The sequence below is a fragment of the Dromiciops gliroides genome, chromosome 2 (genome assembly GCF_019393635.1).
Source record: "Dromiciops gliroides isolate mDroGli1 chromosome 2, mDroGli1.pri, whole genome shotgun sequence".
In the NCBI taxonomy this organism is placed as follows: Eukaryota; Metazoa; Chordata; class Mammalia; order Microbiotheria; family Microbiotheriidae; genus Dromiciops; species Dromiciops gliroides.
Window position 1 is genome coordinate 528,925,454 of NC_057862.1, and position 26,730 is coordinate 528,952,183.

Sequence of the window (26,730 nt, forward strand, 5' to 3'; positions counted from 1 at the left end):
TAGTCAGGAGAGCCTTGAGTTCAAATCTTACCTCTGACACTTAACAGTTATAAGATTATGGAGAAGTCACTTAACTTCTTTGAACCTCAGTTTCCCCATCTGTAAGGTGAGGATAATAAGCACCTACCTCCCAGGGTTGTTGTGAAGGTCAAGTACTAGTACACATTGTAAATTCTAAATAAAAGTTGTTGTTGCTACCTACTTAGCTGAAGATTGAGTAAGCCACAGAGCAATAAAGTGACTGACTCCATCCACAACCCAAGACGCTGGTTTTCTGTAGGCTGTCTGGCCTATTTCTACCCTAAACCCTGCTTTCCTCACTCAGCTAGATATCATTCCAGGATCTCAAAAGCACTCCAGCCCCCTCTGCCAAAAGGTTTCCAGCTGGAATCTGGATGTGACATTCCCTCCCCACCCTTTGGAGCTTGGCTTGTGCCACACAGCTGCCTTCTCCCTCCCGTGGTGTCAGCCTTCAAGTTCTATTCCCTGGCTTTGCATTCCGAGGCTCCCAGTGCTGAGCATTCATGAAGATGATTTATTAGCCTCCCTAGGAAGGCAGATTTCTGCAAGGATCATGTCATTTGCAAAGCATATGGCAGAAGGGGAGCTTTAGTTAAGGAATGGTGAACTAAATTACATTAATTTTTGCCTTGGCAAGGACACCAGGTGGATGCCTTTTTGATGAAGTGGGTTTCTTCTAGCTTTTTCTCTTACTTGGTGCTCCAACAGGTGTTTCCTCCAAGGCATATCTGTTTCCCATAACACCAGAATTAAGAAAGATGTCATTTGTGACAGCCTGTGTACATAGATCATGTTTTTTATTATGATAGAAAAGTGTACACTGATTGATTTGCTATTTTGAGCTAAGTTAAAAGTGCTTGTAAGAAGATCATCTCTCATTTGCCAAAAGAGCATTTAATCACCAGGGCAAAGATGATTTATCATTGGGGTTTGTGAGGGAAAGAGGAGAAAATGGAAGAGAGAATAAAGGAGTGGCCCAAGGGCCAAAGAGACACATAATCTACTGTGTAGATGGGGCAGAGAGGTGGAATTCTCATTTTGAATGGACTTGATGAACGGTATAATCTCATATTTCAATAGCATTGTCAGCTTTGCAAAATGACTTCCTTCACAACAATCTTGTGCAGCACACAGTGCAGGTATCATCACTATGTACAGTTATGGAGGAACCACGCTCAGACAAATGAAACTACATGCCCAAGGTCACACAGCTGGTAATTGTTAGAGCCCAGATATGAAATCATGTCTCCCACCAACCAGTCCCATGCTTTTTTCACTACAGCTTGGTGACTATATTGGGGGAAGGGGTCTGGGTTCTTAAAGTACCAGCTTTCCTGGTTACTAGGAAGCTCAAGGATGATTAAATAGAACTGTTGACATCCTTTTGGAAAATTCTGGGTGAGACAAGGGTGGTGGGGAGGATTGTGGAGAGGACTGAATTTAGCTGTTTATAAATTTGAGAGCACAAGGTAGCCCATCTGAATTGAAATGACCTTTTTACCTGTGATATTGCATCTCTCAAACTACTGAGGTTTTAGAAACTGCCAAGTTTCTGTGCCAGGCCTTAGCAAGAGGAAACTAGGCAAAACAAAGTCCGGTTTTATCAAGGTCTCTGCCAACCTCATTCACATTCTCACTACACTACTTCTTTGATACTTGCACCCTTGTCATCTATGCATCTGCCTTTTTTTCCTCCCTCCTTGGACTGGGTGGAGTTTAGTGTTCAAACCAGTTTCCCTAAATTGATACGTACTTCTTCATGGCCATGAAGGCCATGGAACATTATTTTCTTGGTTACTACCAGAGAAAAATGTTTAAGAGTTTTCTTTCCTCTTGAAACAGTGATTATTCATTAGCCTGAGCACAGGGGTGGAATTTTCACATTAATTGATTAGCTGACATACTTAGGCATGAGAAGCTGCATGATGAACCTGAAAAGAACATATATCATGGAGTCAAATACTGGTTCTATCAAATTACAATGTGTGTAACCCTCTGAGCCTCAGTTTACTTCTCCATAAAGTATTTGGAATAAATAATTACTGAGTTCCATTTTACTTCTTTAAATATGCTTCAATGAATTATTGGTTTTGAAGTTCTGTAGCATCATGGGGAAAATACTGTTATAAAAGTGATGAACTTTTTTCTCATTGTATAGATTGGTACCATTGGATATATTTTATAATTCTGCAAATACAGTCTAGTTTGATCTCCATTTACAACTCAATTCTTGGTTCATCTCCATTTGTATCCATACCACTTAACATTTAAATAGATAGATAGAAGGAAAGATATACACATACATGAATACATGCATAAAAGGATGTGTTATGTGTATATAAATGCACAAATACTCTCTACTAGTGCTAAATCTTTGAGTTGTGTGGGGTTTTTCCCTCTTCAACCAGATAATTCTCATTCTTCTGTACATAGGGTTAGAACACACACATTTATCTATCTAGAATTCTTGGTAAGAGGATACAATCTTATTCATCCATCTATTTATCTATCTGTCTGTCTATATGCATATCTGTCTGGCAGTATGGATATACACATATAAGTATATATGCATGTTTGTACAAATATGTGTATATTACATATGTGCATATATGATATACGTACATAGTGCTTCTTTTGGGGCAACTCTCAAGTCTCACACACACTTTGGATTGACAGGGGGCTTGGTAACCCCAATTTCAAGTTACCATATGAGTTCTCACACAGGAAGCTCTACCTCATTAGCCCTAACTAGTACATTTACTTTTTTTGTTTGTTTTGTTTTTTGCGGGGCAATGGGGGTTAAGTGACTTGCTCAGGGTCACACAGCTAGTAAGTGTCAAGTGTCTGAGGCCAGATTTGAACTCAGGTCCTCCTGAATCCAGGGCTGGTGCTTTATCCACTGTGCCACCTAGCTGCCCCAGTACATTTACTTTTAATGGGTATTGATAGTGGGCAAAATCAGCTCAAAGCAAAGGCATTTACTGAGATAGCATTTTAAGAAACATTGTAACAAAAATTCCTCCATAAAACTAGGATGCACTTTCTACAACCACACATAGTATCAGTTGGAATGGGATCACACTTTTATTATATTAGTGTAAAGGCATACTTTTAGAGAACACATGTGATACCTACAGCACTACAGTATCCTTTCCCTTCATTCTGCTCCCATGGAACACAGTATTTGATAGAGTTCTCTCAGCCAAGTTCCCTAGGCTTGTTTCTTTTGGCAGCTCAACAACCAATATTCAGTCAACTTACTTTTGAACTCAAAAATATCCTTTTGTATTGTTACATGCTTAACCAAATTTGCTCCGTACTAGCTTTGGTGTCTTGTTCTAGGAAAATAGCTCCAATGAAAGCTAAGGCTGATTTGAAAAAAGAGATGAACATGAAATCCCCTTCATCCCAAATAAGGTGAGGAATATTTTTTTCTTAAGAGCTAGGCTCTTCCATAACTGCCTCTGTTTTCCATCGCCAGGGATCATATTCTCTTCAAAACTGTCTTCAGTCTTGATTGGCTATTAAGAAAGTGTGCCCCACTTTTCAGAAGGGCAAATCATTAATCATCCTATAACTAACTGCCTTTTAATTTTGCTGAGAGAACTTCTCCACACTTCATAAAGGAGTACCACTTTTCGACAGCTCTGCATTTTAAGAATGTAATACTTTATTGACCCTGATATCTGCCCCTAAACTGTATGGTTTAAGTGACTGGGTTTGGGAAAAATAAATTTATGAGGTGTCCTGATCACTCTTCACCACTACAATACACATATATGTCCCTGAACACCTCTATGTACTTGGATGTGTTTGAATTTCCATGAGTATGTATTGAATCCCATTCCATTCGATGAACATATATTAAATATATACTGTGTGCTAGGCAATGGTGGTAAAAAAAAAAACGTACTCTTTTCTCTTAAAGAACTTCCATCACATTACTTCTATATAGTCTATTCTGATATCGTATATGTGTAATTATTATATATGTACCTATAGATTAACCAATTCAGTTGAATCTCATAATTGGAGCAATTTGTATTTTTCATTGTGTGTTGGTTAGCTTCCTAACCTCTTTTATGTTCTTATGTATTTCACTTAGGAGTGAATCATGTTTTAAGGGTCTATTCAATTAATAGAGAACCTCAGTATTTATTTACAGCAACATTTTCATTTGTACCTTTTTTCTAAACATCACCTATGACCCTGGTAGATACATATTTGTCTCCATGTTTCGGGATCCACTTAATGTCAGTACTATGCAGATTATTAAATAAATTTCTGTTTGTAGCTGGATTTTTAGAGCTCTTTTAAAAGCAAGTTTTATATATGTATATTTATATAAATATGTGTTTATATATAAATGTATATGTGCATAAGTATATACACATGTATACATATATACACATATATACATGTGTATGCTTATACATGTATATGTGTATATAGATATATAAATGCATATTTATATATATTTAAGCATGTTTACATATTTATATATGACAAGATATTTGAGAACAGCATTCAGAGCTGCATTTTGTTCTATGGAATTAAATGTTGTCCAATCAATTGTACAGAAAATGAACGGATTGGGATCTTATATTCCTTACATCTTTCAGTATACAGAGGATTATGAATATATGAAAGGTGGCAGATAACAATCTGCACAAGGCTGCTTGTTCCTTTCTTATGTTTTCATAGAAGATAACTTGTTGCATGCATAGGTCATTCTCATAAAGATTTTATAGTGATGAGAAAGTAGACAAGTGGTTTAGTGCTTATTAATTTGGTTCCTTTATTTTTTTTGTTAAAAATATTATTCATGATAATTCCCATTCTATGCAAGATGTCTTGAGAAGTAACACCTGAGTGCTTTTAAAGTTGTTCTGCCTTCATCATGAAGACAAAAGTTTATTCAAATAATTTTACTTAAATTGGCTTTCAAGGTGCAATTATTGTATGGGAAGGATTAAAGGAGGGAGGAAAATATTACACCATATCCCTAAGTACTAACTTTTCCCAAGCCTTAAAAATCCTGGATCATGCATAGAATTCAAACATGAACTACCTAGATTCCTGAGACTTGGTATAAGACCCTAAGATCTACGATTAATAGCAATTCATTTCTATAGTGCGTTACTGTTTGAAAAGCTCACCCCGTTTATTGTCTTATTTTCATAGATATCCTCTGAAGCAGATAATGAAACTTTTATTGCCTCCCTTTAAATATCAGGAAACTGAGGCATAGCCTACCTATGTTTCACCTAGGGTTACATCATTAGTAAATGAGATATCCAAGATTTAAATACAGGTTTTCTGACTCAATAGCTAATACCTCTCTGCCTTGTCATAGATAAATGCTAAATTATGAGCTTTCTTAAGGCAAAGGCTGTAACTTCTTTTTCATTTTAATTGTTAAGCTTCTATTGCACATAAGGCACTTTTGCATACCATTTGTTGAACTTAATTAACATTGTTGTCTTCTTGTCTTTTACCACGTTCCCAATAAATGCCGTGTATTTGGACAGGCTCACACAGAGTGCTGACAGTTGTCAGTCATGAATACAATATTTCTTCATTTGAAAACTATCTGTTCATATAGTTGAATCACTTATCTATACAGAAAAGGGAAAAACATCATTATACATTTCTATCAATTCATTTATAGATTGGATATCAGATCTTTGTCAGAGATATTCTTAGGAAAGATGTTCCCTCACTCCCACCATGTTAATTATGTTTCACTCCTTATTTAATACTGATTTTGCATTGTGCAAAATAATTTCCAGTTTATATAACTATTATGGACAATCATAACTTATTAATAAAGACCTAGAATTCTCCCTCTAGTTATGGCTGTGAAAGAAATCTCCTAACATGTCATTTTAAAAAAATGACCTTTTATATTTAAATTTTATATCCATTTAAAATTTGTTGTGGTATATGACATAAGTTGTTGTTGTAAAATGAATTTCTACAAGACCATTTTCTAGTTTTCCAAAGAGGTTTGTGACATAAGTTCTTACCCTATTAGCTAGTGTTCTTCTGTTCAACTGAAAACTAGTATAGTACATTCTATTTCTTCCAGATATTTTATTACCTAATTTTATTTTGGTCATTTTTTACGGTTTAGATTCCATTCAAAGTTTTGATGCTTACTGTATTAGATAGATCTAGGTCTGATATTCCTATGGCAACTTTACTTTTTTTCTCTCTCTAATTATTTCCCTTGAATTTTTGACTTTTTCTTTTTCTAGATGAATTTTGTAATTTTTTTCTGGTTCTATGAATTAACACCTTGGAAGTTTGATTGGTATGGTAGTAACACTGTATTAAATTAAACTTTTAAATTAAATTAAAATTTTATTATGTTAGTATAGTCGAATTATATTTCTTATCAGTTATTTCAATCTTAATTTTTTTATTTTATTTTATTTTTGCTTAAACTGAGTTTTAATTTTTTTAACATTGACTTTTTAAAACTTAGTGTTCTAAATTTTCTTGTTCCCTCCCTCCTCAACCCTCCCTATGGAATCATGCAATTCAATATAAGTCATACATGTGTATTTATGCAAAACATCTCTACATTAGTCAGGTTGTTAAAGAAAATAGACAAAATAACTTTAGAAAGCAGAGCAAACAAATAAAACAAATAAAATTATACTTCAATCTGTATTTAGACACCATTGGTTATTTCTCTGTTGATGGTTTGCAATTTTCATACATCTTTCTGATATCATCATGCTCATCATTTCTTTCCCAGTTTCTCATCATTTCTTTCAGTTACTACTGCTAACTGTATTACCCTCCATCTTATTTCCTTCCCTTAATATTTACTCTATTTTCTACCTTCCTTTACCCCATCCCTACACGGAAATGTTTTGCTTTTTATTGCCCCCTCCCTCTAGCTTTCCTCCCTTCCTTTGGGCCCCCTCCCCCACCATCTCCTTCCCCTCCCACTTTCCCTCAGGGCAAAATATATTATTATACCCACTTGAGTGTGTATGTTATTCCTTCTTTGAGCCAATTCTGATGAGAGTAAGGTTCACTCACTCCCCCACTCCTTCCACATGTTCCCCTCTACTCCATAAGCTTTTTCTTTTTCTTTTATGTGAGCTACTTTCCCCCAAGCTACTTCTCCCTTTCCCTTTCTTCCAGTGCACTCCTCTTATTCCTTACTTTTATTTTAAAGATGTCATCATGGGTCAGCTAGGTGACACAGTGGACAAAGTACCAACCCTGGACCCAGGAGGCCCTGAGTCCAAATCTGGCCCCAGACATAAGCCACCCTACCCTGCTTGCCCCATAAAAAACAAGGATAAACAAAAAATAAATGCTTTACAGATATCATCCCTTCATATTTAGTTCAGATTTGTGCCCTCTATCTAAGTGTATTCCTTTCAACTGCCCTAATACTGAGAAAGTAATTATGAGTTAGAAATATTATCTTCCCATATAGGAATGTAAGTAGTTAACCTTTTAAAATCCCTCATGTTTTCTTTTTCCTGTTTACCTTTTTATGCTTCTCTAGCATCTTGTATTTGAAAGTCAAATATTCTATTCGGTTCATGTCTTTTCATCATGAATGCCTGAAAGTCCTCTTTTTTATTGAAGTCCCATTTTCCCCCAGAACCATTATACTCAGTTTTGCTGGGTAGGTGATTTTTGGTTATAGTCCCAGTTCCTTTGCCCTCTGGAATATCATATTCCATTTCCTCTGGTCCTTTAATGTAGATGCTGCTAGATCTTGTGCTATCCTGACTGAGGCTACACAGTATTTGAATTCCTTTTTTTCTAACTTCTTGCAATAGTTTCTCCTTGACCTGGGATCTCTGCAGTTTGCCTATAATATTGCTGGAAGTTTTCCTTTTGGGATCTCTTTCAGGAGGTGATCAGTGGATTTTTTCAATTTCTACTTTACCTTCTGCATCTAGAATATCAGGGCAGTTTTCCATGACAATCTCTTGGAAGATGATGTCTAAACTCTTATTTTGATCATGGTTTTCAGATACTCCAATGATGTTCAAATTATCTCTCCTGGATCTATTTTCCAGGTCAGCTGTTTTTCCAAGGAGGTATTTCATATTGCCCTCTATTTTTTTTTTATTCATTTGGATTTACTTTACTATGTCTTGGTTTCTCATAAAGTCACTAGCTTCCATTTGTTCAGTCCTAATTCTTAGGCAATTATTTTCTTCAGAGAGCTTTTGTATCTCCTTTTCCATTTAGCTTTTCAAGCTGTTGAATTTTTTCTCATGACTCTCCTGCATTGCTCTCATTTCTCTTTCCATTCTTTCCTCCACCTCTCTAAATCTTCCTTCTATCTCTCCTACTTTCTCTTCAAAGTCTCTTGAGTGCTTCATTGGCCCGAGACCAATTAAGCTTTGGATGTTGGCACTTTGACTTTATTATTATTTTCTTTTGAGCATACATTTTGGTCTACCTTTCCCCCAAAAAAACTCTCTATAGTCTGCTGCTTTCTTTGACTACTCATCCTGACCCAGAAGCAGATGTCTAATTGAAATCTGATTCTCTATGGTTGGAAGCTTGGCATGCCTATGCCCCTTCCACACTGGGCCACCACCACTTGAGTCAGACGCCCACTGGTTCAGAACCTGGGTGCTTTGCCCCAACTCCAGCAGAGACTGCAGCCACTTCACCCTGCCAACTGCCAAACCCCTTCACTAGTCCATGGCCCAATCCTCAGAAGAAGCTGTTGGCACAAAAGACTCCTAGGCCCTGGAGTTGCTGTCTGTCCCAGGCTGGGTCTGCACCATGTTCTGAGTTACTCTCTCATCCCAAACAGCAGATCATCCCAATTGCCTAATTAAGCCATCTTTGGCTGGAAAATAGTCTCATTCTCTACTTATATGGGTTAGGCTGCTCTGGTAATTGTCTTATGGCATTATTTTTGGTGTGTGTGGATGTGTTTGTCGGGAGATTGGGGGAATCACAGCCTTTCTTCTGACATCTTGGGTCCCCTCAATCTTCTTTTATTTCTATAAAGTATATTTTATATTTGTATTTTATAAGTCCTCGGTGTGATTTTGGGTAGATGTATTCCAAAATATTTTATAGATTTTGAAGTAATTTTTAATGGAACTGTTTTATGTTTCCTCTTGCTAGAGAATTGTTAGTAAGTATAGAAAACCTGATGATTTTTGTGGGTTTATGTCATATCTTGCTAGTTTCCTGAAGTTATTAATCATGTCAATTAATCTTTACTTTTTAGAGTTTCTTAAGTGAACTATCATAAAATCTTTAAATAATGATAACTTTGTTTCTCCTTTGTCTATTCTTATTCCTTCCATTTATTGTTCTTGACTTATTTCCATAACTATCATTTCTAGACTTAATGTAAAAAAATGTGACAGTGAACATACTTGCTTTACTCATAATCCTATTGGAAAGGTCTTTAGTGATGTATATATAGATAATACTGATACCTGGTTTAAGGAATATAATCTTTGTCATATTAAGAAAAGGTCCCTTTATTCCTATGCCTTTATGTAGGTTCTAAAAACTTTCCATATTTTTGTATAATTATGGGATTTATAAATTGTTTGATTGTTAATATTGTCTTTAATGTTATCATTTTCCTAACTTTGAGTTAATTCTACATCCCGGTGTAAATCAAACTTGATCATAGTAGATAATCTTTGAATATGTTGCTGTAGCCTTTTTGTTAATATTTTATCAATATTTTCATATCACCACTCACAAGAGATAGGTTAACTATGGTCCTCTTTTTCTGTATTATCAGTCCCAAATAAACATACTTGTCTCATTGAAGGAGTTTAGTAAGATGGCTTCTTTATTTTATAAATAGTTTATATAATATTAGAGATTTATTTTTAATGCTGATATGAATTTGATAGAATTCAGTTTTTTAATGTTTATAGAATTTACTCATCATGATTACTATTTTATTCCGTTCATTGAATTATTTTTTAATTAAATTTATCTAGATCTGAAAGATGAATATTGTAGTCACCTACAATCATTGTCTCTAGGGTTTGATTAGTTTTTCCTTTAAGTACTTAGATGCTATACCATTTAGTGACTATATATTTAGCTTACATATTATTTTATTATTTTTTGTGCCTTTGAGTATAATAAAATTTCCTGTCTTCTCTCCTTTAATCAAATTATTTATACTGTTGTCTTCAGTGAGATAATGATTGCTACCTCTTCTTATTAGAGGAATAATACCTCTTACTTGAGTTAACCATTTTTATGTCTCAATATTCTCTTGTGTTTTTTAACTTCTCATAATCCCTCATCTGAGGACATTGCTTGATAATTCCCCGAAAAAATATTGAGGATATTTTTGGTAATATCCCTCTTCTTTCCTTCTCATCTCATACCCACAAAACATCATTTCCTATAATCTTCTTTATTAATCCCCTGATCAGTCAGCACATTTATCAAACACTTACTAGGTATCAGCCTGATCTAAGCCCTGAAGATGCAAAGACAAAACCGCTTTCTTACCTCAGAAAGCTTACATTCTAATGGAGAAGACAGCATTTAAAGAACTAAGCATATATAAAATGTCTATTAGAGGAAGCCACTATAATTTGGGGGTACTAAAAGACCTCCTGCAGAAGGTAGAATTTGATCTGAATCCTAAAGGAATTCAGGGAAATTAAGAGATGTGAAAAAGGCAAAAAGAAAAATCCAAGTATGGGGCTAATGAAGCAAAAGTAGAGATGAGATATATACTGTCAAGTGGAAGAAATAGCAAGCATATCATAATAATGGAGCAGAATAAAATGTAAGAAAAGTGAAAAGTTCATAAATCAGCAAAATTTACATTTGATCTTGGATGTAGCAAAAAACCTTGGAAAAGGAAATAGGTTATCCAAGGACAATCATGATGGGGAGGGGGTCCTGTCTCTTAGTCATTGCTGGCAAGATTCTTGCCAGAATCCTCCTCAATATACTGATCCTTCACCTGGAAGGCGACCGTGTACTTGAGGGTCAATGTGGCTTCAAAAAGGGCCAATTAATAGTCAATATAGTGTTTGATGCCTGACAACCTCAACAGAAATGCCAGGAACAGAACAGAGGTCTGTATACAACATTCATTCATCTGGCCAAGGCCTTTGATACTTTTGATTGTGAGGGATTGTGGAAGATCATGGCAAAATTTGGTTGTGAAGAAAAGTTCAATAGTAGTATTGTACATCAGTTCCATGACAGTATGAATGCCTGGGTTCTGGCTAACAGGCTATGCTCTCATGCTATCCCAATCACCAATGGAGTGAAACAAGACTGTGTGTTTGATCCCATGCTTTTCAGCATATTTTCAGTTATGTTCTCAGATGTTTTTAATGAGAATGAAAATGACGTAAAGGTCAGTTACTGCACTGATGATAAATTATTTAACTTGAAAAGGCTACAAGCAAAGACTAGAGTGGAAGGATAGTTGGTGCACACCATTTTGTTCACAGATGATTATACACTCAGTGCAACGTCTGAGGCTGAGATGCAATAGAGTATGGGTCAATTCTCTGCCACTTGTGCTAATTTTGACCTAACAATTAAGATCCAGAAAACAGAGGTTTTCCAGCAACCAGAACTGTACCATCCATATGTATAACCCTCAATTATAGCAAATGGAGAAATTTTGAATGCTGTGGCTAAGTTCACTTACCTTGACAGTATATTTTCCAGGGATGTACACATAATAAATGAGGTTGATGCATGCAATGCCAGAGCTCTTTCAGTGTTTCGGAAGCTCCAACATAAATACAGAAAAGAAGAGGTATTAGACTGCCTACCAAACAGAAGATCTACAGAACTATTGTGCTGACCTCACTGTTGTATGCCTATGAAACTTGGACAATATGCCATCCTCATGCAAAGAAACTCAATCACTTCCATTTGAATTGTCTTAGGAAGATTATGAAGATCACCTGCCAAGATAAGGTACCTGACACAGGTCCTTTCTTGAGTTGAATTGCCAAGCATTCAAACTCTACAGCAGAGAGTACACCTCCAATGGACTGGCCATGTTGTTTAAATGTCAAATGGAGGGGGCAGCTAGGTGGCGCAGTGGATAAAGCGCCAGCCCTGGATTTAGGAGTATCTGAGTTCAAATCCGGACTCAGACACTTGACACTTACTACCTATGTAACCCTGGGCAAATCACTTAACCCCTCATTGTCCCACAAAAAAAATGTCAAATGTATGTTTGCCTAAAAAATATTTTATGAAGAACTCAGACAAGTGCTCACATGGAGGGCAGAAAAGTGATATAAGGGTACTGTCAATGTCTCTATGAAGAACTTTGGAATCATTTGTAAGACATGGGAGATATTGACACAGGACCACCAAGCATGGTGTGCCAAAATCAAAGGCACTGTGCTCTATGAGCAAAGTAGAATTCCAGTATCTCAAAAGAAAGGTGAGACACACAAATTTAGGGACAATTTTACTCCAAATCTCCACATGGACTATTTGTGCCTGATTTGTTTAGGACCTTCCAAGCTCATATTGGTCTGATCAGCCACAGTCAGAAACACTGTACCTTGACCCCAACATAGTGATTTCATTTTAGTCCTCTTTGAGCATGAAAGACAACTGCCAACAAAGAACCACTGGAACTTATTGAGCAAGGGGTAGGATGATGAAACTGTGGAGGGAAAAGAGGAGTAATATGGTGGAACCTATGCTTAAGTAAAATCATTTTAGAAGCACAGTGGAGAATGTATTAAAGTGAGGAGGGACTTGAAAAAAGAAACCAAATCTATAGCTCTTGTAATAGTTTAGATAAGAAGTGATGAGGACTTTTATGAGTAAAGAAAATAGGACACATAGATGTAGTGAAGGTAGAAAATGACAATATTTGTCAACAGATTGACCATATGGTGAGAGGCCAATAAGGTCTAGTTCTAGGATACCCCTGGTTATCTTATACCCTGGGTATAATATATTCCAACATTTTATTTCCTTTTGTAATAATTGATTTATAATATTGTGTGATGCTGAATAACATTTCTTTGTTACTTAATCTCTTTCTTTTTGACACTTGCGATAATTGTATTGTTTCATTATAGAATTATTCTTTCATGTTTATCCATTCTATTATTCAAAGAGATCACTAGTAGGGTAACATTTTCTAACTTTTGTTAAGCTGTCAATTCTCTTTTAGTTCTCTTATTTCATTCTTTATCTCTTATTTCCATTCTTTCACTTTTAATCACTCATGGGATCTTTCTGGATGACCTATTCTTTTATTTTTCTGAGGTTCTATTACCAACTACTAGAATTATTTTCTTCTTCTTTGACTTTTTCTTGGAATTGTCTTTCTGATTTTATTTCTTTTCTGTATTAGGAGATTTCAGCTATTTATTACTATCTTTTACCTAAGTTCATGGATGAAGACATAATAACTAATAATAGCTAGTGTTTATACAGTGACAAGCACTATGCTAAGCACTTTACAATTATTGTCTCATCTAACCTTCACAACAACCCTGGGAGATAGGTGCTGTTATTATCTCCATTTTACAGATGAGGAAACTGGGGGGCAGGGAGGTTAGGTGACTTGACCAGGGCCACGCAGCTAATAAATGTCTGGGATGGTATTTAAATTCAGGTCTTCTTGACTCCAAGCCCAGCACTCAATCCATTGCTCCACTTAGCAGCTACTCATTGTGCCAGACATTGTGCCAGAGCCTTTTTTAATCTCCTCTTAACCTCCTCTCACAGTCTTGGTCAAGTAGTTATTAGCAGGCCAACCCTTCCACTATATAGTGCAGATGCCATTCTGAATCAGAAGGCTGGGTCCTGGCCTGACCTCTTATGCCCTTGACCTGTTTGTGATGTCACCTTAGGCCAGACCCTGCCTCCTCCCTAATCCTTATTTGAGATCCAGAATTGTACCTAGAGCTAATATTGAGCCTTTCCTACTGTCATAGTTAGCAACCTTGGCCCCTATTTCCTTAGAATGTTCCAACTCGGAAGTCAAGTTGATCTCAGGCATTCATTCTCCTTGTGTTTCCATTGATGTAGAATTCAGTGACTTTTGGCCAAAATAAGAAGATTGCCCTTGCCTCAGACCCAGCTTCTGCTTCAGACCTGACTAAGAGATTTAGTTGACTTCAAGCCCATCTCCTAACCTATCCTCAACTTGAGATCTAGTTCTTTTAGAACTCTTCTGCAAAAGATATTGCCCTTAGCTTCTTCAAAGATATCCATAGGTTTTTGGGCTGTTTCTTCACATTGCTTTGGACATGATGGGGGAGCTAACTGGTGTTTTTCTTTGGTGTTACTGAATTTTTGTTTCCTTTGGCCCTTTTCCTCATTCCTGAAGGCTTTCTCCAGAAAGCAGAACTAAATTGGAACTTGTCATGTTAGCATCTTTGTGGGAAGTTCCTGGAATATTATAATATTAACTCTCTACTCTCTCTGCTTAGGGATCTGACTTCTATGGAGAGTGATATGGAAAATGACCTTTTTGATAACACTGGCATGTTCCACTGGTGCAAATCAGTCCCATTGGAAGATATAATTCTGGTAAGTACCTGTCCTTAATTACCTTCCCTAATACCCCTAGCCCTGCTTTTTTGATACTAATTCTCTTTATTTTGCCTAGACTGAAAGTGCATCAGCCAATCATGGGCTCATTCACACTACTGATTAGCATGGAAACTTTAACCAGCTTCATTGTAGATGTGGGGCAGTTTGCTACTCATTAGGTGCCCTTCTCCCCAATCTTAGAGGCTCACCAGATTGATGCTAGAGATAGTAAGAAAATCCAATTGGTCAGAAATATGAAACTCAAACTATCCACTAGCTTTAGTTTATCCCCGTAGCACAGATTATGGGCATGTGCCATGTGTCCCTGATCCCTTCCTTTTTTCTGAAACATACAGTTAGATTTTGAGGAAGGAACAAATACACATATACATAATCAGGTTATACCCCAATATATTAGCTATATGACAGCTGGATTATGATGATGACACAGTGGGCTTTTGTAATTAATTGCATGTCTGACACTGGATGCATGGAATTCTGCTCAAGGAGAAACACAAATCAAGCTGAATTAATATCAATTGACCTGGTTTATCAAGTAGATATGTTCCTGGAAAGTGATTTAAAAGTTTGTGAAGAAAATCAATTCTAATGTACTAAGGGAACTCACTGCTTAAAATAATCCTGTAGTCTGTCCTTTTGCAAAGTAAAGTATTGTTGTTAGTGTTATTTTTATAATGGCACGTGTGTATACATATCCTAATTCTGCTTTCTCAGTCTGGATTTTCATTTATTGAGTTTTTTTTTAAAATGGGGCATGCCTATCAATCAAGTATGCATTTCCCATCCACCTCGAAATCCATCTGAGATCTTGGAAGATGTCTATCTATGGTCTTCACTGTGCCCTTGATCAATTTACTACTTCTCTCTGTCTCAGTTTCCTCATATGTAAAAAGAGAAAATCAGACATAATAACTTTGACTTAAAGGGTGTTTTGGTATCATCCTAGCTTTGATGCTTATTTTGTGAGTTCCCTTCACAATTTATTTCCCAGCAGTGAAAACTAAGGTTTGATATAATTAATACAGATGATTTCTTGAATTGTTCCTTGCATGGCTAGTTCTTCTGTGACTAATTTGTAATCAAAACTTTTATTCATTTCTCTCCCTGCTTTTAATATGTAGTTTAGTTTATACCATTAAAAACACACAAGTATATATGTGCATGTGTATATACTCCACACATACAAACACACAAATATGTGGAACATCCTGTGGCTTGATGCCAGTGGCCTGCCAAGGAAGTGATCCAGTTTTGAAAGAGTATAATCAATCATTGGATCAAAAGCAAGGAATCTTCCATGTTGTCATGTCAATTGGAAGACCATTAGTGGAAGTAAAACTCAGCATTTTAGCAATTAAGTGTCTCACTCCAAACTAAAGAGAAGAAACTTCCTCTGAGCAGGAAACCAAACATGTTTTCAGTGGGAGGCAAGTTTTTGGAAAGGCTGGCAAGTTCATTACAGAACGGAAGAATCCAAGAGGCTAATGAATGGATACTGAATAATAGGAATTATATAGCAGAAAGAACAGTTGACTCTGAAATAGTAGTGTCCCTGTTTAGACACTTCTGAACTATATGAACACTGGTCAAGCCTCTGAACCTGCTCTGAACAACCACTTGCTAATCTGTAAGGTGGGAATCATAGATCACAGAATTTCAGAGTTTGAAGGTATCTTATCCAACCCATACCCCACAATAAGATATCCACTACAACATTCCTGCAAGTAGACCAAACTCTGCTTAGAACCCTCTGATGAATCAATCTTGGTATAAAAATACCTATCTCAGACGGTTGTTTTGAGGAAAGTATGAAACCCAAACTACTAGAATGATAATAATAATGTGAGTTGTTGTCATTTATTGAATCTGTGGTGTGAAGGCTATACTGTGAGATGTCAGGGAGAGATTCTAAAACCTCTTTTGGAGATTTTTGATGCGCAATTGTTATCAGAAGCCATAATAAGCCTGCTTTTTATGTAAAGGGACATGAGGGCATGGATTTTCTGACTTATGTTGGATAGTCTACTTAAACAATCTATGATTTTGTCATTCTGGGGAACTTACAGTATGTGAACTCCCTTCACTAATGTAGATTGCAATGCATCTCAGCCTTAAAAGATAAATCCTAGGCAGTTGCTTCAGGAACGTAGAGACAGTGGCTTTCTGGATTCAAAACAGCTAGTGTGTATGGGTCAAAGGTCGGACTACACCCAAAGTCTTCCAGACTCCAAACCCAGAATGCTTTGGACTTTACCCTCCTACCTCTATAAAAATACATTTAATCCTAAATAAATACAATTGTACTTCCATCCCTAAAACACCATCACTCTCAGTTCACTGGAGGATAATATTGAGAATGGGAAGAGAACCTTAGTGACCATCTAGTTCAATCCATATCATTTTCTAGAAGGAGGCTAAGAGTCAGAGAGGTGCTTAGCCCTAGTCACACAGAAAGTTCACTGCAAAGTCAGATCTCAAACCTAACTCCTCTGATTCCCAGTCCAGTGCTCTTCATGCTAAGAAACAGCTTTGTCCCACAGCTTCTCCTAGGAAGCATCTCTAGCTGTGCCTATTAATACCCCACACCATGCATCTTGTTTCTAATTGTTTAGTTCTATTCAGAAGAGTAATTGTTGGACTTCAGGCATATTACATTAAATAGCATTAGAGGCTTCATTATTCAACTTAAAACTAATCTGGTTAGCTAGAGACAATTCTTAAATAGATTTGTTTAAAATTCAGATCATTCATAGTAGGCTCCCCAGACAACATGCTTATGTTTCCTTTTGCAGGGTATAGAGAGAGCTCTTTAAAAGGCAGTTTTACTTAGCACATATGCTAATTTGACACTTTCATTTTGGTTAAAATATCTGCTTCTAGGTCCCCGTCCCATGACATTTCCTCAACCTCCCTTACTTGGTAGGTCAAAATGCAACACAGCGAAGAGCTGACTTAGGGGAGTTTTCTAGGAGTCCCAAGATCCAGGACTGAAAGGCCTTACTGGATTATTTCATCCAAAACTGAGAACTAGAGATCATAAATACTCATCTAAGGAGGTCACAATTTGGTTACCTACACAGAAACTCTCTTTTGTCTTACCACCTTGTCTCTTCTGACTTCCAAGTAACTAATATCTCTGAAACTCCAGACACTTTTATGAGCCGCAATATACACTGCTATAAATGCATAGAAGAATTTGGGCATTAGATGCAAAAGAAATTTGGCTTTCAAGGAAATCTGTGTTGCAATGGGAATGAATATTTATTGCAAATAGGCATTTATATCCTCTTCTAGATGGCTGGTAGAAGAAGAAAAGGCAGTATCACTGGTTCTTAAATATGAACACCTTGGTTTGAGTTCAAACTGCTATTTCTATAGATCTATAGACACCATTAGATATATAAGTATATAGTATATGAGTATATAGATAAGTACTTGGGGGGGAAATACTTTCACTTCTATGGACCACCAGATAGACACTTAGAGTTCACTTGGAATAATTCTATAATTTTGTCAGTGAAGAAATTGAATCCCAGAGACTTGCCCAAGGTCACTTCAAGAGTCATTATAGCAGATTCAAGATTTGAATTCATGGATTCTGACTCAAAATCCAGAGCCCTTTTCCCTAAATTATACTTCGTAAAATGAATGAGTTGGATTACTACATCAGAGGTGTCAAACATTGGGTCTCCTGAGTATAACTTAGACTAAAGCAAGTTAAAATGTAATTGGGAAATAGTTCATAAAACATAGATAATAATATATTTTAAACTGTCAATATGAAGAGATGCTCATAATTCAGATTAGTATCCCCCATTTATTTTAGAGTTTGACACCACAGCTAAGTGGCACAATGGATAGAGCACAAGGTCTGCAATCAGGAAGACTTGAGTTCAAATCTGGCCTCATACTTACTAGCTGTATTACCCTGGTCAAGTCACTTAACCCTGTTTGCCTCAGTTTCCTCCTCTACAAAATTATCTGGAGAAGGAAATGGCAAACCACTTCAGTCTCTTTGCCAAAAATCCACAAATGGAGTTATAAAGAGTTGGACACAACTGAAATGTCACAACAACATAATTTCTAAAGCCCTTACTAGACTTAAATTCTATAATCCTAGTAGTAGTAAATGCAGAAGTCCATTTAAGTATTAAAGTACAAATAAATTATTATACATCACTGAGTTATTAAAAATAATTTTTATGAAACTAGGTGATTTAACCCTAGAAAGAGTTTTAACTAGAATTGATTCTAACCCTTGTTTGGAACTGGAAAAAAAATTTTCATTCCAATTCTCCCCTCCTTCACCTCACAGCATAGACAAGACTAGAAAATGGATAAATAAATGTCACACATTTTACTCCTGAGAAGGCTATACCTTTGGAGAATACTGACCTGGGTTCCAAGGGATGATAGGCTCACTTCAGACAGGTAGTGCTTCTCACTCCCCACCCACCCACCCCCTTAGTGCTATTCCTTAACACCTCACACAGGGTGTTAGATTGAATAGGATTTACCAAGAGACTACTGGGTGTCATATAATGTAATAATTTTGAAAACAATATGGAATTTAGGTAAGAAAAACATGGTCTTAGCCATTAAAAAACTTATAGCATAGTAGAGAACGTGTTAAATAATAGTAATAGCTCATATTTAGATAGATTTAAAGTTAGAAAAGCACATTACAAATATCTCATTTTATTCTCACCACAATCCTGGGAGATTCTATTATAATCCCAACTTTATAGATAAGGAAATTGAGGCACAGAGAGGTTAAGTGATTTGCCCAGTGTCGCATAGCCAGTAACTAAGATCTAATTTAACTTATGTCTTCCTGACTCCAGGCCAGTGCTATATCAACTGTACCACCTAGCTATCTCTTAATGAATATATGAATACATATAGTTAAGCAGAACAGATGTATCAAACACATAGTTGCAACATTCCTGAGTGTTATTGAACCAGATTAAAAAGTAATTGGAAAATATTTTTTTAAATAAATAAAAATACAATAGAATATAGATAATGCCAATATGTATGTTTCTCAGTCAATTTGTGGCCCACAGGGTTTAATAGGATTTAGTGGCTCTATTTCTATGTGAGTTTGACACCAGTAAAGTTGACCGTTCATCTTATCCAGATTTTAGAACTTGACAGTATTTATCCAACCTGAGCTCACTCTTGCATTGATGTCAGGGTTATGAGAGGCAGAGAGCTAAACTTAGAAAAACTTAGTTGTGAGGGAGGGACAGGGGAAAAAAGCATACACATGTAGGAAATTCATTCTCTAATTTCTAGAAATTATATCTTTGGGTTTAAAAAAAACACTTTTATTTTTCTCTCGGTTATTTCTCTTTAGAAATATGACACGATAAAATTCCAGAACCATATTGTCGCCTGTGTCTTTGGAGATTCTCAATCACCCTTGCTGGGGCTTCGGAACTTTGTGATGCCCCTAAGAACCAGTAACTATACCTTCAAAGAGCTAAAAGACATTGTGTTCATTGGTTCTTTGGAATACCTGCAAAGAGAATGGAGGTTCCTGAGACATTTCCCCAAGCTGTACATACAAGCAGTAAGTATGAGTGTGGGGGGAGGAAATAGAGATCTTCATTTCATTCTTGCAATATTGATTCTAAAATAATTGAAAAATCTGAGCAAGAATTGGACCCTCTTGACACCAAGATTTTCTTGTCTGTGAATATGGTCAGAATTTGGATGGAATATTTGTAACAATTTGGAAAATCAAACAAAAAAATCCACAACAATTAGGATAAAAGACCTTGGTAAAACTTAAAGTGTTATATAAATAAATATAATTTCATGTTCCTTTACTTAATTAATATTATTAAAGGCCTTTGAGTTTTTTCAGAAATGAATTTTAATGCATGTTTTCTCATAAATGTGGGTATGTCACAATGCATAGATCTACCACACAAGGAGTACTGTTGTATTTTTACACTGATATTCAAACTTCAACAAATATTACAACACCCTCACGATTTTTTTAAGTGCCGACTATATGCGAGGACCTGTACTGATCACTGTGAGAGAAGTATAAAGAAACAACTTAGACCCAAGGTTTTATGGTGATTTTGGTGATCTAATAAGAAAAATAAAGCAGTTACAAAACCATAATAAATACAATTATTGTTAGATTATGATATGCACAGAGCCCTTTATAATCATCTATTTCTATGATCTTATCATGTCATAAATGCAAACCTGGGTCCTTTCTTAAAGGTTCTTCAAGATAAATGATTCCAGATTATATATCATGCCCTCAAAAATACACAGTGATTGGGGAGGGGGAGATAAAACTGGAGGAGTTAGGAAAGGCTCTTTGAACAATGTGTCATTTGAGCAGATCCTTGAAAGGAGCAAGACATGGATGACGAGCCATCAAGGAAGACAGAGAAGAATCAGCCCAAGAAATAGGAAGAGAACCACAACAAAGCTGTGTTCTAAAAACCCAGAGAAATGAGTATATAAATGGAGGAGATCTCAATAATATCAAAAGCTCTAGAGAAATAAGGAAAAATTAGGACCAAACAAAGGTGGTTGAATTTAGCAATAAAGAGATTATTGCTGACTTTGCAGAGAGCAGCTGATGGACTATGTTTTTATCCTTGGAGGATAATAGATTTAGGAGCTGGAAAGGATCCTAGGCTTCACTGAGATCAACTCCCTCATTTTGGAGATGAGTAAATCAAGTCCTCAAGAGGTTAAGCTAAAGTTTGGACACATAGTAAGTGGAAGAATTAAGATTCAAAACCTGATGTTCTGGCTCCAAGATCAGTGCTTAGACTTGACAATACACTGCCTCCTGAAAACCAGCCTGCCTAAGTGTAGAGAATTACATCACTATCTTTGGGGTCATGGTAACCCATAGCTAAAAAGGATACTTTTTCATGCTTTAGAAATAGATCCCAATACACAGACAGATTTATTTTATTCCCACATGCTTTCCTACCTCTACCTTCTCCTTGGAGCAGGAAGTGGAAGAAGAAAGAGAAATCTCCCAAAAACTGTTCTTGAAGAATTTCCAATTCTAGTACGCATTGCTAATACAATGAAAGGCCACTTCATCCAGAGTTGGAGGACCTGGATCCAAATCCTAGTTCTGATTCTTATTACTTTAAACCTATTACTTATTGTGGGAGTTTGGGCATACCATTTCCACTCTCTTGACTTCTATTTCATTGTTTGTAAAAATGAAAGGATTGTACAAGATCAAATATAAAGTTCATTCTACCTCTAAATTCAATGACCAATGTAACCCAAATTTGCAGATCTCCTAAAAAGGCACCATCTACTTCCGCAGTGAGAATAAAAAGACAAAGTAGGGGCAGCTAGGTGATGCAGTGGATAATGCACCAGTCCTGGATTCAGGAGGACCTGAGTTCAAATCCGGCCTCAGACACTTGACACTTACTAGCTGTGACCCTGGGCAATTCACTTAATCCCAGTTGCCTCACCAAAAAAAAAAAAAAAGACAAAGAAAAATCCAAACCCTTCTCTCAAAGAGCTAATTTCCTACTTGAGGGATACAATACACTATGTAAACAGATAAGTATTGATATGATAATATGGGGGAAAGAATACATACCACTGTCATGGTTAAGGCAAGCTTTCTTTGTTCCCTTCTGTTAGTAGGAAGACATCCTTAGGATTTAAGCATTGAGACAGATGTTAATTTTTTTTTTTTTTGCTGATTGATGCAAGTTTCTTGCTCTTTAACTTGCTTTAAGAAGTAAAGTAAATTGCCCTCTTTCACCATTATATAGGAAATCTCAGGCCCTTATTTCAATTGCTTCTTTGGCCAACTCTCAAGTAGTTGAGAACTGATGGCTAAGTAGAATGCCCTCCCCATCATCTTTCCAGGAATATAAAAAGATTCCTTCCTTGAAGGATTTCCAAAGCAGGATCATCTGGCAATTAGTAATTTGGTCTGTCACCATGACCCTTTCAGGATACATCCTTCCCAGCCCTCTCCTCCTTTTCAGCTCCTTTTAATGTGAAGCCTTTCCCCATTAAGCTCACTGAGGGCAGGGAATATCTTTCTTTTTGCTTGTATTCATATCCCCAATATATAACACAATGCCAGGGACATCATAAGCACTTCTTAAATACTTGTTGACTGACTGACTGACTGCAGGATCAGTCACACTCAAGACTAACCCTGGACAAAACTGTGAATCAGGATGAGGTGGTCTTTATCTCTTCTAGCCTGTCCTTTCCTTGCCCCTATTTCAATATGCTTATCCACAAAGTTAGGCAATGGCCTCTCTTCTAACCAAGACACTTTCCTTCCTTCCTGTTCCCATATAGGGATCTGCTCTCTTTCCTGGAGACCTAATTGCAGTCAACATTAGAGAATGTTCAATGTGTGCTGTCCTGTCCCACCAATCTGACTTGTCATGCAACACTATACTAGATGTTGAGTCTATATTGACTACTCTCAACATTGGATCTCTTCTAGTCTACCACAATTCCTCGAACACAGACATGTCAGGTAAGAGCTCTCCTAGAAAGGAAGGCAGAAGGGAACACAGAAAGGAAAGGGAATCTTTCCCCTGTAAAGCAGAAAAATTTCCTGAAGGAAGGACATTGAACTTGAGAACTTCACAGCTCCTTTCCATGGGTAAGCTTCTCTAATGGTCCTTCTCTTGAATCCCTTGTAATAGTCAAGGGATAATCAATTGGTATCTCTATAATATTTCCCCCTTTGGGGCCAAGTCAGTGTTACTTTTTATCTGAGTTATACATGCAACAACTTTCTATATTGTGGTTATAATATGGAGCTCTTGGAACATGGGAAAGGACACTTTATCTTGAAACATGATCTGAGTTCAAATCCTTCTTCTGACATTGCTATGTTTTTCTGAGAAAGTCCCTTCTCCATGAGCCTCTGTTTCTCCTCTAAACTTAGCAAAATGATGTCTATATTACCTACCCCACAAAATAATGGCCATTTTTGCCTCTTGTATCCAAGGACAGACAGCCTAAAGATACTTTTTTTGTTGTTTTTGCGGGGCAATGAAGGTTAAGTGACTTGCCCAGGGTTACATAACTAGTAAGTGTCAAGTGTCCAAGACCAGATTTGAACTCAGGTCCTCCTGCATCCAGGGCTGCTGCTTTATCCACTGTACCACCTGGCTGCCCCCAGAAAGATACTATTAAAAAAACCTGCAAAACATATATATTGTGGTATAGGGAAAATCAAAGAGGCTTTGTAAATCTTCAAGCACAAAATAAATATTAACAATAATTAATAAACATTTGAGTATCTACTGTTTGAAGGTTATAGGAAATACAAAACTATATAACGTTATATAATACATATAACTACATAGTGATTTGGTTCATTTAACTTTTCAAAATACTTTCAGATTTATTATCTTTATAAGGGACATCAAAACTCATCATTTTGTTTGGGCAATAATTTATTGTGATTTTTGGCTGCTTATTGTTTAATGTATTATCCTCTTTGCCTTATACTTTTGTTTATATTTAAGTAAATTATCCTTTTCACAACTATTATTGTCATGTAATTCATATTGGCCAGTCTAGATGAGAAGCAGAAAGGGGGAAATTGGGGCTTGGAACAAGAATGTGAATAGATAAAAACTCAAATTGAATATAAAACCCTGAAGCAATGTAAAAGAGTATAAGATCTCCCATATCTGGATTTTGGCATCCCGAGATTAATCATTTAATTTACGTATCCTGTTTGACAGATGAGGAAACTGAGACATAGAGAGGTTAAGGAGTATTTGTTAGGAACCTGTTGTTTGTCTGTCATTCTTAAAGAGGACCATGACATCAGGGTGATGTTAGATTTTCACTAAATTGGCTTTAAATGAGGGAGGGCTGTGTAAGGTCACCAATTTCACTCTCTCCTCCAGAGTCATCTGGGTCCAGTGGCAAGATGCACATCAGGATAACTGGAGATGGCCCCGTATGTTTAAGGCAATTGGGGTTAAGTGATTTTCCCAGAGTCATATAGCTAGTAAGTGTTTGAGTTGAGATTTGAACTCAGGTCCTCCCAACTTCAGGGCCAAAGCTACATCCACTGCCCCCACCCAGCTGCCCCAAAGGAACCTAGTAGAAGGGTCAGGTTTGGTGCTTTGATTAAAATCCAGATCCCATGACTCTCAGATATTTCTCCCATATTACATTGCCTAAAAGACAGAAAATGTTTGTTTGTTTAATGAGTATTTTGTATATGTCATTATGTGTATGTATAAAATGCAATGCAGACCTAGCTAAATGGTTACTTTTCCATACGGAAGTGAACAATGACTTTTCAGGTTGATACCTCCTATGAAGGGTGGTAATCCTTAGAATTCGTATTTACTAAGATAGATATAAATATCTATATGTTCATATATGCATATATATGTATATATATATATGTATCAAAATACATATTGATACACAGTTAAACAAATTGTTATTGTTCCTCTGTCTATTACTGGGTGCATGTGAAGTCAGAGATACCTGAAGCAAGAAGTAATACTGCCCATTCTAGTTTCCACCTGCCAGTCAATATAATGCAAAAGTCTTCATCACTGCTTTCAAGGCTTTCTCAGAGACCAGTAAAGTACCTTCCTGTTCTTCTAAAGGCAGCAGTAATGAGGCTACAGGTGCAATTATTTGACCTATTTCATTACATTTTTAATGAATTCCTTTCTGGGTTATCTAGCCTCTACTTGAAGATTTCTAGGTTCTTGCAGGATAATACATTCAAACCTTGAATTACTCTAATTATAATAAAGGTTGTTTTTTTAATATTAAAATGAGATCTTACTAACTCTAATTTCTTCCTAACTAGTCTTAGTCCTACCATTCAGAACAACATGAAATAATAAATCTATTATCTCTTGAACATGATAGGCCTTCAACAATTTGAAAACAGTAACCAGAGGATTCATGTCTTGTTTTATGCCATTTCCTTTCCATAGTGAGTCTTTTGCCTCTTTTTGTATCCCCAGCACTTAGCACATACAAAACCTGTAATATAGTAGGTCCTTAAGAAATGTTTCTTGATTGATTGGAATGTTCTTCCTCTTCATCTCTGCCTCCTGGCTTCCCTACCTTCCTTCAATTCTCTGCTAAAACCTCATCTTCTATAGGAAGTCTACCCTAATTTCTCTTCATTTTAGTGCCTTCCTTCTGTTGATCATTTCATATTTATCTTGTGTATAACTTATTTGTACATATTTGTTATAGGAATACAAACCCACAGGTCACCCTACAAGCTGGGAATACTATCTGCCCTCTGGGGAGGCAATCCACAAAGAAGTGCAAGTTGGGAGAATATTCCAAAAGGTTTGCTACAGATACTCTTGTTGTGTTCACACATTTAAGAAATATTTATGGAACATCTTCATGCATAGAGTCTGAGCCAAAGTGTGTTAGTACCTTAGGGCAGGCATTATCAATGATCTTTCAAATGTCCCTCAAGTTTCTCCCTCAGGGGAAAGACCAGTGATGAAATTCCCCCAGAGTATGCCAGCACACCAAGCCCACACTCGGTGTGTGCCTATGTATACTTTATAATTACATGTGTTCTTCTTGTTCCTCTCCCAAATGGTTGAGATGTTAACCTTTCTCTCTTTCTCCTAATCTTATTCTGACAGTGTTTTAGACCCTTGCTTTTCCCTCTCTGTATATATCTACTAACCATTAAAGTGTGGTAAGACATGTTTCTCTATTTCTCTCCATCCCCAATCCAACCAATCTTTAAGGACTCACTATTCTTTCAGTTTCTTTTTTACCTTCCCTGAAGGTATGAGACCTCAGCTTCATTTCCCTCTCTTAACCTTCTCTCCATGGTAATCTGAAGTTTCATTGTTCTCTCTCTAACCTTTCTTCATTCCCTGAAATTTGAAGTCCCATCCTCATAGGAGCTAGAGATGTAGTATTCATTTACTAAAAGATCACCTTGTATATGCATGGGATTCCATAGTAACTATTTCATTCTTCCAGATGTATTGGAGCTACTAAATAATGTGCGGTATAAAGGGTCAGATCAGGAATATCCTACTTAATGTAAAATGGCTAAATAAGAGACCTTTGTTTTGATCTTGAAAAAAATCTTCCAATATAAAGCAGGGACAAGCCCATTGAGAATAAATTGAAACAACAGAG

The 26,730-nt window shown here is 36.5% G+C and overlaps 1 protein-coding gene across 1 annotated transcript in view; it reads left to right on the top strand.

Annotated features, from left to right (window-relative positions):
- The window catches only part of KCNU1 (potassium calcium-activated channel subfamily U member 1), a 261,654-nt gene that overhangs the window by 191,300 nt on the left and 43,624 nt on the right, over positions 1–26,730 (top strand). Inside the window, 3 exon segments of the mRNA XM_043981056.1 lie at positions 14,451–14,550; positions 19,934–20,149; positions 22,906–23,089. Of these exon segments, the coding sequence (XP_043836991.1) occupies positions 14,451–14,550; positions 19,934–20,149; positions 22,906–23,089 (500 nt within the window).